The sequence below is a fragment of the Dermacentor albipictus genome, chromosome 1, assembly GCF_038994185.2.
Source record: "Dermacentor albipictus isolate Rhodes 1998 colony chromosome 1, USDA_Dalb.pri_finalv2, whole genome shotgun sequence".
NCBI lineage: Eukaryota > Metazoa > Arthropoda > Arachnida > Ixodida > Ixodidae > Dermacentor > Dermacentor albipictus.
The window spans coordinates 499,076,708-499,097,497 of NC_091821.1; the positions used below are offsets into that span (position 1 = coordinate 499,076,708).

Here is a 20,790-nt window from a genome sequence, read left to right on the forward strand (position 1 = left end):
TATTACCCTTTTAAAAATAATATTGCATTTTACGAGGTTGCTTCAGGTTAAAGAGACACTCGTTATAGGTAATGCACTCAGGTAATGCCAGGTAATGCTCTGTCAGGTAAACGCTTGTTAGAGATTATCGCGAAGGAAAATTGACTGCTCAACATGTTCACAAAGTAAGGGCTCTCTATGCACTGTGACATTTGTCCAGGTAACATTTTCTGGGTGCATATTTTATTGCGCATACTTACAAAGCCCGAAAGTACATCATATATTGTTATGAAAGAGCCCTGGAATAAAGCTTGGTAAAAAAAAAATCGAAACTGATCATGTCTCACGGGCCTGATGCAGATAGACTGGAACAGAGCGTACACATTCATAGTAAGGTTCGTTACAGCTGTCGTCGTTTGGTACCTTCTTTTGTCCTTGTTTTGTGTTGCGCTGTAACGAACCTTACTATGAATCCCAACCAACTGGCCCAATTTGCCATCTTGATGCAGAGCATACAGATAATGAGCGGATCATGTGAAGCTCTCGGTGAATAAACATGTTCTTAGGAGAATGTGGAGCAAGCATATAATTCATTAATTGCTAAATTATTCACAGTCTGTCCTAATATTCGCCGTTTCGGCCATTATTCGGCCGTCCTCGAATATTCGGGAATTTACGAATATGCATTTCTCGAATCGAATACGCTTCGAATAAGGAAAATATTCGATTCGTATTCGAAATTTCGAATATTCGCACACCCCTAGTAAATACCCATACACAATTTGAATAAAAAAAATACACCTTTATTCGCAACGACGTGCTGCTGACCTACTTGGCCTCTTCACATAGCTGACAACTTCTTCCACCACGCAAGAAAACCTGCCTTGTTTTGATGCTCAAAACATGCGATAATATATATAATTTTTTTATGTTCTTAGCTAGTCCTCTTGTTTTCTTCACTGGTGCGCCAGCACTGGGCCGACACTGAAATGCCATCCATCGGCACGATTCCCGTGCCCTAGGGCATGCTCTATGGCTTTCAGTTTGAAACTGGCCGAGTTTTAACTGTCTTAGCTGTCTGCTGCAGGACATGCAGCAGATGCTCAGAAATGCAGAAATAAAAAAGATGACGCAGTGTGCCACCCAATCAACAAAAAAAAACAGTCGAGGTGGAATGGCAAACGGCAGAGTAATGTGATGGGGCCAAGCGTATTGTCTTAATTTGTTCCGCTGCTGCCGTACTTGCATGGCACTACAAGAGACAATGTTGCGATGATGAAGCATTGTACACCATTATCATCAACAATAGAAGTGCGCAATCGACAAGTTTCATCTTTGCATTACCTGCGTTCGTGTCACCAGTGTTTACCATTGCTTGCTTCAAAAGGCATTTGCTGTATGCTGCACAATGAATGATTTTCTGATGTTGACAGCGCTGGCCAATCACGCTGAGATAGAGCATACATTCTGAATACCAGCCCTATAGGCGAGGTGCACGATTTTTATTAAAGAGTCTGTTCTTAAGGACAAAATTGGGGGAGGCAGGGGAGGCGTGTTTATTACACTAGCAAATACGGTATTTTTTAATAGCTTTTTGTGTTTAAAAATGTAATATTCTGCACCGTGGCTGGTTTATACATACGCTATCTAAAACTTGGCTTTTATGTGGTCTAGAATTTCGTTGCGATTAGCCTTTCAACAGTTGTTGATGCAGTCAAATTTTCAGCAGTTCTAAGAAATGGGCAGTTCAGAGACACTTGACTGTCTGTCATTGTTCGTGATGATTTGCTGTGACTGGTTGTTTCAGCATTTTTATGTTGGTTTGTTTAGGTGTCTTTTCTGTGGTGTCCTCATTCTGTTACTTTAGTTAAACGGCATGGGTTCACTGTATATTGACGCATAGGAAGTCCACATGAAGTGTGTTGCTGCACTGTGGGGACTGTCGACCAGTCATTACATATTAGCAGTGTGCAGTTAGTAAGATTTCAACTCAACTGGATCGAAGTCCAATATGCTCTGACATCAGTGTAAAATTTCCATTCAGTAATCAAGTATTCTAATTTTCTTCTCCGAGCTCATATTTCTTCATAGGAGGCACTCTGTCCAGTCTCCTTCCTTGTGTCTTGTGTGTGTTCGTGTCTAGTACCCAAGATTTCTTCATTTATTGTATTTTCTAAACAAATGTGGTACAGGGGGACTGCAATAGAGCTGAAGCTTGATATAACGAACTAAGTATGAAAATTTTCTCGATCGATATGTGCTTGTGACAAATGTTGGATCAAACACGTATTTTTGTGTTGGATTCAACTTAGTTACAATGAGGTTTTACTGCAGTTGAAATCAAAGCAAACATCAGAGAAAACAAAATTAATCCAACAATGTAATTTATGATGCAAAAGAGAAGTTTATGTAGCTGTCCGATGACCAGACGATTTGTTTCAACTACCGAGGCATTGGCCATATTTCCTGTTGCTGCCACAATACAGTAAAATCTTGTTAATTCACAACTCGTTAATTGGAAATTTCGGTTAATTTGAAGTAGCCGCCGTGGTCCATTCAACCATGTGTTGAAAGCATTATGCATCCCCCTAATTCATACTGAAATAATCACTGCCACCAATAATTCGAATTCTGTGCCATTGTGGATAGGAAGAGTGCTGGTGCGAGAGGAGCATGTTGGCGATGATCGTCGCCACGCAGCTTTGCTTTTTATATCTGCGGCCCTCTGTTGCAGGTCGGTTCTCTCCTTCTCTCAAGACCTTCAAGATAAACACACGGACGCGGCGCTGCATGTTTTTCATTATTATTATTATTATTTATTGTGATAGCAAGTATATGGACACTCCAAGCGCATTGCTGCCGTTGGCGTGGGCGTCGGTGTCACCGCGAGGTTCCGTGTAAACTCCAAGGGTGATAACGCCGTCACAGTGTACCCTATGCTTTATGCGCGAGTAAAAGCGTGCGAGAGCAGCCAACAATCGCGGCTCAATCGCAGCTCAATCGCAGCTCAATCTCGCCCATGCGAAAGGGACGAATGCGAAGAGGAAGCTCGCCGTCTTCTCTTGCGTGCGAGGCACCCTACGTTGTGAGGTGCCAGGGGCGAGTTTTTTCCTGCTGGAACTGTGCATGTGGCGGCTGTGGGCGGTTGCGCGGCCGTATCTTGAGAGCAATCTGCATTGGGTGCCGAGTCTGTTCGCATCGGCGGCTCGTAGCTTTGTGCGTGCTGATTGTTCTCGGCACTCAGTTTACGTTGAAGTTATAAACAGTACGAATGTCACTTCGCTCGCTGCTGTTTCCGCGTTTCCTCACACCAGCACTTTGACAGCGAGTGTCCGTAGTTTTTGGGTGTGATGTGTTCGTGTTTGCTGTGCACGCTGACACCATGCTTAGTATTTTAGTTAGCAAGGGAATGTTTACAAGTTCATACGCCTGATCCTTATTTTGTACGACTGTCTGCTAATTTGCTATCACAATCGATGCTTGTTCTTTCGGGCGAAACTGCGTATTTCTTTCTTTTTTTCATGTTACATCTTGGAGGCTATGCTCTTTATCTACGAGGTGTACCGCCAAGAAGCGGCACCAGATAATGTCTGTAACGCGACGGCCGTGAGTTATCGGTGTTCGTAGTACCAAAAAGCATATCCTTTGAGATTCGTGGCTAGTACTCAAAGGAAAAATCTCTGAGATACGGATTAGGGCTCAGCAGCGGGCAGCTGGTGCATCTGCGAAAGTACAACTGAGACTAACGTCGCAGCAGGTTGTGATGTGTTTTGAGAGTGCAATTTAGAGCGCAGTTCTTGTTCCTGTGGTGAGCATCGGCGCACATCGCTTCTGGCCAGTCATGCTACGGCACTTGTGCTGCGCAAGCCAAAATGCCATCCCCTCTAGACTTTGACATGCGTGCCGTTGGCTGTTCTCTTCGGAGCATGCGCAGAACGATGCCCAACCAGCACGTGGCTTTCAATGGCTGCCTGTGACCGTTGGCACCGTTTTCCGTGCCATGCGATGTGGGTCGGCGCTGTCTCGCTCACCTTCTAGTTGCCGGTCTTTGTGCCCCATGTACCGGTGCTCTGTGGAAAACTGACGGGTGCAGCTCTGAGGGTGACGCTGCTAGAATGACCCGGACTGTAATTCCTCTGCTGACCTTACCGATGGATAGGAATTTACTTAATGTGTTTGTAGATGGTGTCGCTATCACTGCTCCGACTGATACTGACGCACACATCTCTGTGATGAGTGACCAGCTTCGTAGATGGCTCACTGAAGTCCTGACACCTGTGAGGTCCTGTGTTGGGCCAGTCGCTGACAAAAGAACACTGGCCACAATAGGAATGTGTGCCGCTTGTGTTGGTGTCGGTGGCAGCCAGACATCTGTCTTGTTTACTGTTCTTCAAGAGTGCCCCATGACATTATTCTAGGCCTTGATTTCCCATCTGCTCACTGTGCTCCTATCAACTGCTTCACCATACTTGTTCAACTTGACTTGATGCTCCTGACCTGTTGACCTTGTCCTTACCCTCCTGAGAAAGTTCCCAGCAAACTGTGCTCCGCCGATTGCATTTGACTTGCCCTACAAGCCATTACCTACGTCCTGCTTTCTCCAGCTCTACCTGTCCCTGATGGTGACTATGTTGCCTCTTCTCACAGATGTCCTTCTTGCCCATCACGTTGCTCGTCTGCACACCATCGTCACTATCACCAACAACTCTACCAGCCTTCCTCTCATCAACTTCAACATCAGTGACCACGTCCTACCGCAAGACATGGCCTTAGGTACACTGCCCTCCTCCCAAGACTGCCAATTATCAGCCTTGACTGCTGATATTACGTCGTCTTCCGTTGGCTCATCCTCTTTGCTGGCTGTCTTTCCTCAGTTCACAAACATGATTGCTCCCGGACTTCCGCCCCACCACGTCAACCGGTTATGCCACCTGCACTCCTTGTTCAGCTACATTTTTTACCTCAATACCATATTTACTCAAATCTAGGCTGGCCCCGATTCTGTCAACTGCGGAATGTCCGAAGCTGGAAAAATAAAAAGCTTACCTCGAATGTAGGCCAAACAAAAAAGTAAGGACGGCACTCACAAAATGGAAACGGCATTTATTTATATGAACATGCTGAGCTGACTCTGTCATAATTGCTGCTAGCCTCGTACGCTTGCGGATGTGTGCAAGCTCGCCTCTGCGCAGACAGTGCGGCACGGCTTGTATTCGTTGAAAGGCGGTGCGATCTTGATGAACAGTTCCTCTGTTATCACGCGCTTATCTTCCTCATCGTTGTCATCTCCTCGTTGCAGCACACGCAAAAACGTTTCCTTTGCTACCTGCAACAATGGACGTTCTTCTCATCAATGCTGAAGTCCCGCCCAGCTTGGACATTTGACGATGCCTCTGCGGCTAGCACTTTTCATTTGAAAGCGGCACTATAGTGGCATCGCCTTTTTGGTGTCATTTCGATAATACCACGCTATGAACCACATTGCACGCCGATACGACACAGGTCAAAGTAGCGACGTCGCTCATGTACTTCAGTTGGCTACTCGTGCGGCTAGTAGTGGCTGCAATACTGACTTTTCAAAGGGCGCTAGCTATGCATCATATTTATCATTTACAATTACAAACTGGTCCGTTTTTTCAAATCCTCTAAGTTAAGCCAGCCTTATACTTTGGTATATGATTATTTGAAGAACACTCGGCCTAGATTTGAATGAATAAGGTAATCGCCCTTTAGGCCAGACCTCACTCACAACACACCGTGTTGACACCTGTGATGCACCCTCCATTCACAGGTGACCATACCATGGGTCCCTGCATGAATGACAAGTCTGAAATTCAAATGAAGGTCAAGAAGATGCTCTCTCGAGGAATTGTCAAACTGTCATGCATTTGGGTTTCTCCTGTCATTCTAGTTAAAGACAAGGATGACACCTGGCACTTCTGCGTGGATTACTGGCACCTCAGCATGATCACCAACAAAGATGTTTATGCTCTACCATGCATTGATGACGCCCTTGATTGCCTCCACAGTGCGAAGTACTTTTCTTCCATCTATCTTTGCTCCGGCTACTGGCAGATTGCTGTCAACAACATGGACTGCGAGAACATTGCCTCTATAACAATTGATGGCTTATGTCTGTTCAAAGTCATGCCTTTTGATTTATGTGATGCTCCTGCTACTTTTGAACACATGATGGACACACTCCTGCTTGGCCTTAAGTCCTCATCTTGGCCTTGGCCTCATCATTTTTGCTCCCACATTTGCCACGCACCTGGTGCACCTCTCGCTCGTTCTTTCTGCTTTTCGCAATGCTGGCTTTGAACTTAATTCGTGTAAATGTCATTTCGGGCACCACCAAATTACTATCCTCAGTCGTCTTGTTGACTCCTCTAGTTTACGCCCAGACCACGACAAAGTTTGTGCCCTACAGAAGTTTCCTGTGCCAACATGTACTAAAGATGTTCGGAGCTTCGTGGGCCTATGCTTGAACTTCTGCCGCTTAGTGCACAATGTTGCGGAAGCTGCCCGTCCTCTTATTGCTCTTCTGAAGGCAGACGTTTCATTTTCTTGGGGACCTGAACAAGCAGCCACCTTCTCAAAGCTTATCTCTCTCTTGACATCTCCACCCACTCTCGTGCACTTTGACCCAACTGCTCCAACAGAAGTCCACACTGATGCCAGTGGTCATGGAATCGGCACCATTTTTTTTATGCCAACGTGAGCAAGGCCACAACCAAATGATTGCATACACCAGGCGTCTTCTTTCTCCAGCTCAGCGGAATTATTCCGTTACTCAACATGAGTGCAGTGCTTTTGTCTGGGAAGTGGTGAAATTTCATCCTTATCTATATGGTCGGCCGTTTACAGTCCCCACAGACCACCATGTGCTCTGCTGGCTTTCATCCCTCAAAGACCCTACCGGTCGCCTATGTTGCTGGGCGCTACACCTACAGGAATATTCGTACACAGTTTCCTACAAGTCCGGCAATTTACACCAAGATGCTGACTGCTTGTCCCGCCACCCAGCCAATCCTCTTGGTGTTCCTGCGACCAATTTTTGCATCTGTATTTTCACTGATCTTGCTACTGAACAGTGCCGAGATCCAAACATACGTGGTATCATAGACAAGCTCACACCTGAATCAAGTGATTCCTTCCTTCGCTTGTTCCTACTCCAGGACGGCACTTTATATCGGCACAGCATGCACCCCAGTGTACCTGAGATGCTATTTGTCATTCCCAGGCATCTTCGTACCACTATTCTGTCCGAGCTGCACGATGTACCAACTTCTGGTCACCTCGGGGAGTCTCGTATGTACGACCGTGTCTGGCGACGATTATTTTGGCCTGGTCTCTACTGATCTGTCTGCCGCTATGTTACTTCTTGTGAGTGATGTCAGCACCGGAAGAAGCCATCTGTGCTTCCTGCTGATCGACTCCAACCTCTTGATGTTCCTGCCGAACCCACCTCTTGATGTTCCTGCCGAACCTTTCTATCATGTTGGTATAGACCTCCTGGGACCTTCCCCCACAACTGACTCAGGCAACAAGTGAATTGCCGTTGCAACTGATTAAACAACTTTGTTCGCAATCACCAGAGATCCCAACCCCCTGTGCAACAGACGTAGCTGACATCCTGTTACACAACATCATTCGTCTACATGGTGCTCCTCGTCATCTTCTTACCGACCGGGGTCGCTGCTTCCTCTCTACATTTGGGGACTTGCTCCGCTCCTGTTCTACCAAACACAAACATGCTACTGCATACTATCTGCAGACTAACGGTCTTACAGAACGGCTTACTCGAACAATAACGGATGTGCTCTACATGTATGTTTCTGACGATCATTGTGACTGGGATACCGCTCTCCCTTTTGTCACATTCACATACATTTCATTACGCCATGACACCACAGGTTACTCACCATCTTATGTATTGTGCAACCGCGATTTCATGTTGCCTTTTTATACAATACTGCCTACCCCTCAAGAGTCTGTGTCTTAGTATGCCCGTGATGTCATTTCCAGAAGCACACCAGTTGCTCACCATCGCCTTTGCGCTTCTAAGAACAAGCAGAAAAGCATTTATGACGGTCATCACTGTGACACCGACTATGTTCCCGGGTCTGTGGTCTTTCTATGGTCTCCCATCCGATGCGTCGGCCTCTTGGAAAAACTAATGTCTCGCTACCCTGGTCTTTACTGGGTCCTCTGCCTGGCAGCCGAAGTAACCTATGAGGTCTCTCCAGTCACACCTGCTTGCTCCAACCAGACTTCCCATGACGCCATTCATGCCAGCCGCTTAAATGCTGCCAGCCCTTTTCTGCCTAAGAACCACTGAGACAGTGCTTCCATGCTGGGTGCAAATATGTTACACTGCTCTGCACAACGTTGAGGAAGAAGAGCACGAGCTTGGGGCTGAAGAAGACGGCACTTCAGTGACTGAAGCAACTAATAAAACTGACACGTTTTCGCATCGCCACTGATTTCTGTCTCTGCTTGAAAACGACATGCAGTGAGACTGCCACAACACCTTTTACACATCTACACATTTGGCCTTAGCGTTGCTGCCATTTGTCAAGCACAGCCTGAATGACAACTGGTCAAGTAATTTAACACACAGCGTAGCTGCATTACTGCTGCACCTGTGGTACTTGATTTTAAATGCAACTAGCATTCTTTGCCTACTTCAGACATTTTAAGCCTATCTTATTTATCTATTGTGGGGTCTGATGTGGGGATTCTCACACCGTACTCTTGGGACAAAGGAACGACAACACAGTAGTGCAAACAGTCACAAGGGCATTTATTGCACCTTTCATACATCAATGCCTGCTAGCCGAGTTGCTATCCACAAAACATGCCGATGGGCGCGCGACAAATCTAGAAGTCCGACTTACCGCGACCGGAAGCGAGCGAATATGTTCGCCCCATGCTGGATCCCAACGCCTGGTCGTTCGCGTGTATGGTCACGCGAATCGTGGCGCGTTCGAAGGCGGCCACGCGCGGCGGTCTCGCAGAAGCATGGGTGGCGGCACGCGGGAGACGTCCCCGCTGTGCGTCGACCCGCCGGGAAAGAGCCGCGCTGCACGTGCGGCACGCCCGTCCCCGCTCGTTGCCTCGAACCCAAGAGAGAGCGCCTTGTCTTTCCCGAACGCAAGTAACCGCGCAGCGGCGCGGCGCTCGCGCCATCTCTCGCACCACGCTTGTACCACTCCAACGCCGCGGCCCACGCGGCGACGCCGCACGGAGACGGGGCTATGCGGGAAAACAAGCTATCAGGGGAGGCGCGAGGGTCGCGCATCCCCACACTATCCAGCCTCATACGTTGACCTAGTGCCCCAAGTCGTCTACAAGCTTGGACAAATAGATACGTGCTCATGGTCATTGCACTGCTACCATTCAGCTTTGTCATCTGACTCGCTTCATAATGTCATCATCGCGCCATTGTTGTCATACAGTCGTCAGGAATTCATTGTCATACTGTCGTCATGAGGCTGTTGTGGTCGTTTTATCGCCGTCACAACCACATTGTGATCCGACACTCGTCATGCTGTCGTCGTCCTGCCACCATCATCTACAGCCTTTGTGATACAGTAGCCATCACACCATCATCATCATCTTTCTGTCCTCACAATGTTTTCATGCCATCGTCACCATGCAGTTGTCATCCTGCATTTATTCTCATACGCATCATCGTTATGATGCTGTCGGGTCGTTCCATCGTCATTCTAACTTCGTCATCCCACTCCCATCAACCATCGTCACACAGTCATCATACTATTGTTGTCAAGCTGTCGTGCTCACGCTTCCACGTCATCACGCTTTCGTTTTACCATCATCATAACTTCAGTAATGTCACACCGTAGTCATCATGCTGTCATCATCGTACTACCTTCATGGTTTCATGGACATCATGCCTTTTGCATAATTTTAACGTAATCATGCTATCATTCAATGAAGGTTATGCCACTGTTCTTGTGCTATTGTCGACATGCATGGTGGCTGCCATTGCCATCATACAGTTCTCAGTCATTCATTGTCATATTGTCGTCGGGATGCGGTCTTGGTCACACCATCCCTGTCGCTCCAAAAAAAGCTTTGTCATCCGGCTATTGTCATGCTGTTGTCTCGCCATCATTGTCAGACAGTGTTCATGATACAGTAGTTGTCATGCCATCATTGTCATACACTGGTAGTCATCCCATAGTTCTCATACCATTGCTATGCCATTGTCTTACATAGTCGTTGTCACACTCTTGTTTTACTATCGTCATCACTTCAGAAATCTCATCTCATTGTCGTCATGCTGTTGTCATACTGCCTCTGTTGTTGTATCGACGTAATTTCTTCTCTGCCATTTTAGCGTAATGCTGACGTCATTGAATTGTGATTATGTCGCCATTGTCAGGCGATTGTCATTATTGCAGTGTCACCAGGCACTGTCTGTCATGCGTTGTCATACCGTATGTCGTCGAGGTTGTTCTATTGCCTCCACTCCTACTTCGTCATACAGTCTTTGTGTACAGTGCTTTTATGTCATACTGTTGTCCTCATGCTGTTGTCATGCCATCGTAATCATTGAGTCGTCATCACGCATTTGTTGTTATGCCATTGTCTCACAGTCATCATACTATTGTCATGCCGTCATCGTCACGCTGTTATTTTACTATTGTCATTACTTAGCATCATTTCATAGTCATCATGTTATTGTCGTCATACTGTCTTCATCATTCCATCAACATCTTTTTTCTCTGTAATCATGCTGTCATGATTCAATTGTGATTATTGGCATGCCATTGTCGTCATGCCATGGTGGCTGCCATTGTTGTCATACAGTCATCAGGCATTAATTATTGTACTGTCGCCATGATGCCATCGTGGTCGTTCTGTCGCCATCACTCCAGCTTTGCCATTCGACTATCATCATGTCATTATCTTGCCATCGTTTTGATATAGTAGTCGTCGCACTATCGTCGTCATACACTCGTCATCCCATTATCCTCATACTGTTCTTGTGGCATAATGTTCATTGTGTTGTTGTCATCACGTCGTCTTCATGCATTTGTTGTTATACTGTCATCGTCATGCCATTGTCACACCATTGCCCTACACATCCGTTGTCAAACTGTCATTTTACCATCGTCATAACTTCAAGAAATGTCATCCCGTTGTCGTCATACTGTCGTAATTACTGTCTTCCTAGTTCCATCAGCATCATTCCTTCTCTGTAATTTTAGCGTGATGATGCTGTCATCATTCAGTCGTCATTATGCTGGTGTTGTCATGAGATCGTCATCATTTGCTTCATCACCGGAGAGTTACTGTCGTGCGTCCGTGTCGTCATGTTGTCTTGGTTTCACCTGCGTCGTCATTCAGTTGTCATACACTCGTCACCGTTCCAAGTTCTCATGCTATCATTGTCATGCTGTCGTCATTACACCATTGTCATCATATCGGAATCAGCTCATTAGTGTCATGCCACTATCGTCATAACCTTATCGTTCCATCGATGTTGTTTTTTCTTCATAATTTTATTGTTGTCACTGCATCGTCGTCATGTTGTCATGCACATAGGTGACCTTAGCAAGTGAGTGTCATACCAAAGCGGGCTGATAAAGAAGAAAGTGGAAGTTACATATAGTGGAAGCAATGGAAGTCGCAGAATGACCACTGTAGATTTTAAATAAATGTGACTTCAGCAATACGGTGTGTGGCTTCATTGCTTGAATGCTAATTGCATTACCATTGACAGTCATTGTGAGATGGGTTCTACCTTAATTTTATTGTTAGGGTGCCTTTTTTTTTGTCGAGCACTGACACTGCATCATAAGTCAAGCAAGAGACACTACGGGATATAAATATGCATGCAACAGAATGCCCTATAGTGTGGCATGCCCTGCGAGCTTAGCTTATCAGTAAAGAAAGAAAAGCTTAAAGTGATTTATGTAAATGTTATCACGATGCTACCGCATCAGCGGTGACATTGCAACTTGTGGACCATTTGAAACCCTACTGGCAAACCAAGTATTTCGTGGTTCAAATTATTTTGAGTTATACCGCATTTACTCAGTTTAATGCACCTTCTATTGTAGCGTGCATCTGTTTTCCGTGGCTAAAAAAAAGAAAAAATAACCACTCTCAATTTTAATGTATAATTTAATTTTAATTTACCGCGACCTTAAGAAGGAAAAGTCCTTTACAGTACCACACACCTCATTCTTTCATACAGGAACACGACTTTCCCTCATTTGGAAAAGCAAATATTTGCTCCCAATACACTAAAGTTGCGATAAGTGAAAGAAAAGTCGCAGTTTCGCCTGAGAGGCAAAGCATCTATTATGACAGCAATTTAGTAGACAGCTATACATAAATAGGATAGCAGTTTTATCGGCCGTATAAACTTTTAAACATTCGCTTACTAGCTAAATTAACAAGCATGGTGTCACGCGCGCATAAGCAAGCATGAACACATCTCATGCAATGACCATGGAAACTCTTTACGAAAACGCTGGAGTGGGGAAGTGTGGTAGCAAGAGCGATCGAATTGACCTTTGTGCAGACTCTTACTTCGACACGCACTAAGCGACGAGAACACAGCGCTGTGTGCCTAGATGTGTAGACTCTTGTCTCCATCACACATCGCTTTCAAGATAAGGGCCGCGCGGCCGTGCTGTGCGTAGCAGCTGCTGGAGTAGAAAGCTTCTCCTGTTTGTGCCAGACCCTCACGCAAGTTTCGGGAACTCTGAACGCCCGTGATACGGCCTGATTTCTGTCCGTCTCCGCACACGTGATCGCTTTCCTTTTAATTGCGGCATCGTGATGAACTTGGCATGTCTTTGCAGTCAGCACTTCCATGCTGATAGGGCAAATGCGGAAAACTGGAAGACGGACGATGCCCTAACCTAAGCGCATGTACTAAAGCACATGGAGAAAGGCCAATGGCGATATGGTAATGCACATTTAGGGTCGTACTCGATTCTAACGCGTAGACTATTTTTGGACCCATTTTGTCGGAAAAAAAATGGCCAGGCTTAGCTTGGTTAAGCCAAGAATGCGTTGCATATTGCGCGAGTTGGGGCCCAGCTTTTCCTCCGGCTGTCGTGACGTCACGTCACGAGGTTGCGCTAAAGGTCAATGGTGGCTGCCCGGCTGCGCCCAAGGGCTGAACTGAGTGTTTGCAATATCCAACGCATAAAAGTGTGCATTAGATTCGAGTAAATATGGTAAGTATTCGGAAGTGTAGTTCAGTTGTTCAGTCTGCTACAAGTATGCAATCATCAGAATTTGAAAAACCAAGCATTCACATGCTTTTACTCACAATGCCTGAAAGGCTCCATCACATCCAGGGAAAGCAGGCGTTGATATCAACCCGGTTGCTTGATGCAGGTCTCGTCGGAGCAGCTGGAACGGCAGGCACGGGAGAGCACAGTTCGCCTGGAGTCGCTCCTGCGGGAGAGCGAGTCTCATCAGGCGGAACTGCGGCAGGAGTTGAATGGCAAGCACCACGAGCTGCTTGATGCCCGTGCTGCCCACCTCGAGGCAAGCATTCTATGGCCACACTTTCAATCGACCACCTTTGAAGAGGTCGCTTTCGTTGCTCTCTTGTTGGTTTGTGGTAAAGCCTGATGGTTGGTGTGGTCAGAGGCTGCCACAACTGAAAGGCCACTCTCATGGTGATGTGTGGTCCAACGTGGCAGGCATAAAGCTGTGTTGCCACAGCTGATGACTTCAGGCTTAAGTACTGAATTAATTTTAATTTTCTGCATTCGCACGATGAGTAAACTGAAATTTCATGTCACCAACACGTCGCTCTCAATGTAATGGAACGTGATATTGAAAGTACTGCTGAAAAAGTTGCTCAAGAATGCGACTCGTGTTCTCTTAGGCTCGAACAGTTGTCCCCACTCATTTCCCATCCCATGTGAAATTTTATTTCAGTCGACTTCGGTTAATTCGGCACTGACAAGATTGACAATATTGGTCGAATTATCTGGCAGGTAGAACTAAACAAGATGCAGGAAAGACGTCGACACATACCCATGATTCATGTGGCAGTATTGGCCCTATTCTGTAACTCCCCCAAATGAAATGTGCACCAAATTTCTCTGTGTCAAATGGAGAAAACTAACATAGAACTGACATTACAGCTCCTAAATGAAATACAAATCTAATGTGTGCCTGATTTTTTAGAAAGAAGAATGCACAGTGGCAGATGGTTTCATGAAGTCAGCCTTGCCGTGATACAGCACCGGCATGTGGTATAGAGCATATGAAGGCTGTAAAATTGGTTTTGGCTTGGCTTGATGTGTTGTCAAGGTGTCCTAACACTATAGGAAAGATGCTAATCGGAAGCCCCTTGATATTTTTCCATATTCTTGCATACAACAGCACTGCATTGTTGCGGTAAGGTAATGGTAAGGAACTGTGTGCAGGCGATGTCCCGCGCAGACGCTTTGTCCAAGGACATGGACGAGCTGCAGGAGCAGCTGTCTGTGTTGCGGCGGGATCGGGAGGCGCAGGCAGTGCAGCAGGCAGAGGCGCTGGCACGGCAGATTGCCTCGCAGGAGAAGCTGCAGCAGCAGGCCCGCTCCGAGAGGGAGACACTCGAGGAAGCGGTGCAGCGCGCCCAGGCAAAAGCGGAGGCCCAGGCGGAAGCATGTCTCCGGGCCCGCAAGGACATAGACGCCCTGCAAGGTGAGGGGACCAGTGACAGCAGGTGGCTTTGGTGGCCCTGTTTAACACTCTCTTGCCCGTAGGAAAAGCAGCAGTTTCTGGGTAGGTTCGTAAGTACTTCTTTTCGTATCACAGAGGACGCTTGATACCAAAATGTATAGTAGGAAATTGAAGAGTAAAAAATATGCTTTTTCCAACGGTACTAGTCCCAAACAATATATTTAATAAAAAGAATGTGAAAAAAATCTTCAAGTTTCAACCAAATTTGTTGAAAACAAGAGAAACTTTATAGAAAAACCATTGTTGCTTCATACAGAAAGACCCTAAAAACTTTATATAGTATATTTTCAATGTAAAGAACCAATGCGATATTCCAGCGATTATCTTTCTATGTAAAAAATTTCTTGAGATGTAAAAGAAAACATTCATTTCAGTGACTAGCTGCCAAGGTTGACTCTCGGCCGTCTTTCCGCACAAAACTCGATTCCTTGCATGGCCACCAGAAAATGATCCCATCCGAAGGATTTTAACATCCTGCAGATAAGAACTGTGACCTTTAGAACACACGGGATATCTTTATATCAGTGTACAGCTGCTTTGAAATGTTTTGGTGAAGAAAGCGAAACCCTTTCTGAAATCTGATGAATCAAAGTTGTTTTCTGCATCAGTGCTGCTTCCAAAATCCAAAAACGTGTGTGCAGGTGCATTAGAATCAGTAGAAATGATATGCTTTCGTGCACGATTCGCGCGCCACCGCCACCATCCTGGAAACTACTGGTGCTCATCACACTGACCACACCTCTTGTCCTGAGGCGCTTTAAAAATCTGTGAGCAATGGGAAAAGAAAACCGAAAACCAAAACTGACTAAATACATCCTAAATAACCCAATAAATATCGCTAGTAGTCTGGGAGCACTTGGAAAGCGGCAAAATACAAATTTGCAACCATCGATAGTGGGCTATTGATGGGAATAGATGCAGACAGGAAAGTGTTCAAGAGTACTGGCACAACATTTTTGAGGTGTCATTTTTTTTGCTAAGTAAAGGTTTAAAGTCTCTGAACCTTTGTAAATGTATTAGTAAGTGCCGGAGTGGCCTAACTAGTTTACCTCATTATGCATGTTTCTACGAACCAGTTTCAATTTCAGTACACCGAAGATGGACACAGGACTTATGCGTGATCAGGACACATGACATACTGCGTGATCACTGCACACAGTACTGTCGTTTATTTCTTTAGGAGCAACACCATGTTATTGCCACACAATGTTGCCACATTTTGTTCTGAGTCATGACATCACAATAAGGTCAATGAAACCAGGGCAGAAAATCGAGAACAAATTTGGTCTCACTTCCCAACCTTCATACATGCTATGTGTAATCTGTCAGTGTGAGAAGCATCCACCATGGTGGCATAGTGGCATAGTGGCTTCGCTGTTGCCTGCTAAGCCCGAGGGTGTGGGATCACATCCAGGCCACAGCGTCCACATATTTATGGAGGTGAAATGCAAAAAATGCCCGTGTGCGGTGCATTGTGCACATGTTTAAGAACCCTAGCTGCGCGAAATTATTCCGTAGTCCCCTTCTACGGTGTGCCTCATAATCATATTGTGGTTTTGGTATGTAAAACCGAAGATTTTATTTAAATTTTAAATGTGCGAAGCTTCTGATAGAGGTTCTCCAACTTTTTAAGCATATTGCTCAGTACCCCGTTAAAAGGTCACTGAAGGCAAATGTTAAGCCAACGTGGACTGTTAAAATAGCATTGCAGAAACCCTGCAGCAGTTGTTTCGTGCCGAGAAAAGATTTAGTTTAACAGAAAATTGCATCTGAAGGGTCTGAATACCGTTATTGCAATTCAAATCTCCTGTTTCCCAACCGGGTAGTGTGGACGTTGCATATGCCATCACGGCCTGTTACCGCTGTCGGTGAGTAAAATGGGGCACGACAGACAGAAGTATGGTTTCTTGTGCAAAATGCAAAAGCGCACAGCCATGGAGAAACCAAGCCAAGGCAGCAGGTTGTATTCACCGCTGCAACTGCTTTTGGTCACGTGCCACGGACTGTTTGGGCATCGTGCGACATCACATGGATGCAGCATTCTCTGCTATTTGTAATTTGTGTTCCGCAAGCAAACAAAACCAGTGCAGCACTACGCAATAATGAAACTTACTGCAATATGAAAGCATGAGCAGTGCAGGGTCAAGCGAGAACAAAACCTTTTGACCGCCCGCGTCGTTGTCAAGGGCGACGTCAGTAAGATCTTTTTCCTAAACATTGAATAGAACTGGACAAGTAGCATTTTCTTCCATCTTATAATGCAATGCAATGACCTTATTATTACGAGTGGTTGAGTACTAGTGACAAAATTAAAATGAAGATTGCCTGTGTCATCAGGTTAGTACTTGAATGTCCCGGGAGAGTCTCAAATCGTCTCCTGCATTCACTTCAGTTTCTCGATTACTAAAGCTCTGTTCATGATAATATCGATGCCTTAGACATTCTTGAGCATTAATCTATCGCTTTAGCTTGACTTAACATTGTAGAGTCCCTTTAAGGGCAGCCATGCTGATCGGAACCAACTTCCCAATTTATGAATTGATTTAGATGAAATTTGGCGCACATGTTAGCAATGCAACACCTACCAGTGTCTGAAGATGTGGCAGTGATATCTCAGAAACGTTCCAATTCCAACCTTTTTCCATTTTAGCCTTTGTAAGCAGCCAGCCTGTGGAGCTTGGGAGTTACAACAGAAGTTTGGCTGAGCTTTGAAAATATTCTCAAATGCATGCTACACGCTGCGAAATTAGCAAATTCTTTCTTGCCCACCAAGATAATTTTCAATTTACATTACTTGTAAAGCAATTGGACAGATGCAAATTGTGTACTCGCAAAAGAGCACTTCATAAAATATAACAGGCATAAGTTAAATAAACAAGTCTATCACTGTAGGCAGCACTGGCTAAAAAGTATAATAAAACAAGTGGGGTCTAAATACTTGCAACAGTTGTTGAGATATCGGCTTTGCAAGCACAGTATATGGGTGAAAATACGTTTCCGAGAAGAAATGCATTTGAAATTTACACTGCATTTATTTGTCTAGATGCCACCACTCCTGTAGTATTCTTTGTCTGGTTGACTTTGTGGCTTGTTGGCTGTATTCTCCTTTGTCTGGAGTGCTTTCTTTTTGCGGGAAGCATATTTTTCAGCTGCATGACGAAGGGCACGTCCTGAAGGTTGTATGCCCTGTGAGGAACAGAACGCTGTTTAGAGACGGAAGAAATGGCACACTAATTCGCTGGTAATCATTTCAGCTGCTATCAGCGATGCATTTTCCTGTTTTGGTGGGATGGACCATATCACAGGGAGCAAGCTTTCTGCTGCGTTCTGCGTCTTCCTTTTGCAGCGCTTCAGTAGTTTAGACTCGGAAAGCTGCTGGAAAATTGGCTAGATTTCCTCAGTTACATGGTGTCTGAGCTTGTACTTGTGGGTAGGTCGAGGCTCTCCTTAGGCACTTCTGCCATGGGCCTACACCCGCTCGTAGGTGCAGGGGGACAAAGTATGCGCGGTTTTTCTTCTCAATCGATGTCATGTGGCATAATCTCGCCACGACTGCCCTCTTCATGCCCTCGATGTGGTCGTTGTTTCGCAGAGCCATTCCATAGTGTATTGTTATCTTTTTGACGATGTCTTGGGCACGACCCCTCCTGCCACTGAATTGTCGCTGTTTTTTGCCTTTTGAGTAGTCCTATGTGAATACCAAATAGTAGATTTTGTATCGAATATAAATCGAATAAAGAAAAAAAAAGCCGAATATCGAATCGATATAGAATATAAAAAATTTTTTTCCCAAAATTGAATGCTTAGAAACTTTAGGCAAGAAAAAACATGGTGCTGCCCATGCTCGGGAGTCTCCTAGCATTGCATAACAAGAATGTAGCAAGCTATCAGCAACATAGGTACATAGAAATCAAGATGTACAGTAAGGACCACTTTAAATAAAGGAAACTCCAAGTCACTATGCCAGCAATGATTAGTGCAGCTCAGTCCAAGTACAGTCACCGACTGATTTTTCGGACTCCAAAAATTCGGACATGCCTGATTATTCGGACTGCTTCGCGACACCGCCATTCTCCCCATAGACCGTAACGTATAAAAGCTGCCGAAAGTTCGGACACCTTGCAACCTCTTGTCTGATTTTTCGGACACGCCTTGAGCCAACTCGGTCGAGAGCACCATGCACCGACTCTGACCGGTGCATGGTTCGACTTGCTGAATGCCATTTTTGTTTTGAACTGAGCCTACTTGCTGCCCAACGAGGTGGCGTGACTGCAAATCCCTGCTCATCATCATCCTGTCTGCCTGGTTCTGTAGAATGGCTACTGCAGTTCCGGTCTCAGCTTAGTAAGCCACGTCAAGGCCATCCAGCAGCTGATTTGTTTTTTTCTTTGTGCACAACGCTGCGAGTAAGCCACGTTTTTAGTTTGCCCGACTGGTGGCGGCGTGACGGCACGGTGTAGGTTGCTTTATGTGCCGTGTCAAGGTTGCGGTGATCCAACGTGGCATATGGAAACATCCCGTCAAGTGTCTAATGGCGCCGACAGTGCCCGCACAGGACCAGGGTGTTGTAAAAAATTTGAAGGTCTTCTACAGAGCACGCCTCTCGAGCCGCATGCTCCACTGCGCTGGCAAGCAGTACGCTGTTGGCCTTCTGTCGGCAGTAAGCATGCTTGCAGATAGATGCCTGGAAGGCAGTGACCCCTGTCACTCTACACAACTGCTTTCGGCATGCTGGATTTGTTGTAATCGATGAAGCAGGTTTGTGGAGGCCCAGGATCTGTCGCCTGCCGATGTGCTCCCTACTGACACTGAAAATGTTCTTCGAGACGTGCGCAGTGATGGCATTGCGATTCCGGACACCGTCTCATTTGACAGTTTCACAGATGCCGACAGTGCTTTACTGACATGCGCAGAACTCGACGACAACAAGATCATTCCTCAGGTTTCTGCTACCCACCGGACGATGACTCCAAGTCGGAAGATGATGCACCATGTGTGCCACTGCCGTTACATGCGGAGCTTGTACAAGCAGTGGCTGTGCTTTCAGCTGCCTATAGTGACCACATGACCCTCTCCGAGATTCAGGCTGATCTGATTGCGTGTAAATGGAACAGCGTGCAATGGCGGATTCATGATGTTTTCAAACCTACTGCTGAGCCTGAATAAGTGCGTGGAAATAAAGCATTTTTTTTTCCTGAATTTATTTTTTTCGGACACCTGTTTATTCTGACATTTCTGAAGTACCCGTGAGGTCAGAATAAATGGTCGACGACTGTATATACTTGTATGAAGGTTTGGAAAACATTTTTGAGCATGTCCATCTGTTCAACAGAACCAAGTAATTTTTTTGCCGCAGAAGCTGAAGAATTAGTGGCATTATGTTATACGGAATACCAATGAGGTTCTCAGTTTAATCGTGAACCTCTGTTTCACTTCAATCTTTTATTGCCTAGAAAGTTTTGCTTTCCAGTTTTTCTCCAAATACAGAAAGTACTATCCTGAGAATTCGTTTGAAGTGGATATGATATGCCTTGCGAAATCGCTAGCTACAATTTCTAGGTAAAAATGTGTTGTAAAGTAACAAATGAAAAATGTAATTAGTATAATTATGTTGATTAATACATTAGGCATTATAGGCATTAGGTTAATACATGAGCATTAAGGGTTTACCACACCTTCTGCGAGACATAAAGTAATGTTTTATGACGAGCCTAGGCGACAGAAATATACGCATTTGCCTACTTTCCTTTTTAATATGCGATCATTGCTGGCACCCACTGGTTTTGAGGCTACTCCTTTTCGGCTGTAAAAGAGATCAACAAACTCCTCTTCCAGAAGAGACCGCTTCTGAAAAAAAGATTGCTCCCTGTCATGTGTCTGTGAGCAGAACTCTTTTTCGGGAAAAGTCAGCTCGAAAGACTGTCGACTGCCCCGGTGACAAGGGTATTACAATTGCCAAGGTCAATTTTTAAACATCTGGTGCAGCTCAAAAAAAAAAAAGAAAAGAAAGAACCCTACATGACAGCTATTTTCCATCACTAGTGTTTTTTTCTCAAGGAGGCGTCCTGTACGTAC

General features: G+C 45.5%; 1 protein-coding gene across 5 annotated transcripts in view; it reads left to right on the forward strand.

The window, feature by feature from the left end:
• LOC135920358 (rootletin-like) overlaps positions 1 to 20,790 on the forward strand; it is a 380,210-nt gene that overhangs the window by 140,716 nt on the left and 218,704 nt on the right. For all 5 annotated transcript variants that reach the window (XM_065454609.2, XM_065454610.2, XM_065454613.2 and 2 more), the window contains 2 exons: positions 13,369 to 13,521; positions 14,415 to 14,676. In XM_065454609.2, coding sequence (XP_065310681.1) covers positions 13,369 to 13,521; positions 14,415 to 14,676 — 415 coding nt within the window. The remainder of the gene's footprint in view (positions 1 to 13,368; positions 13,522 to 14,414; positions 14,677 to 20,790) is intronic.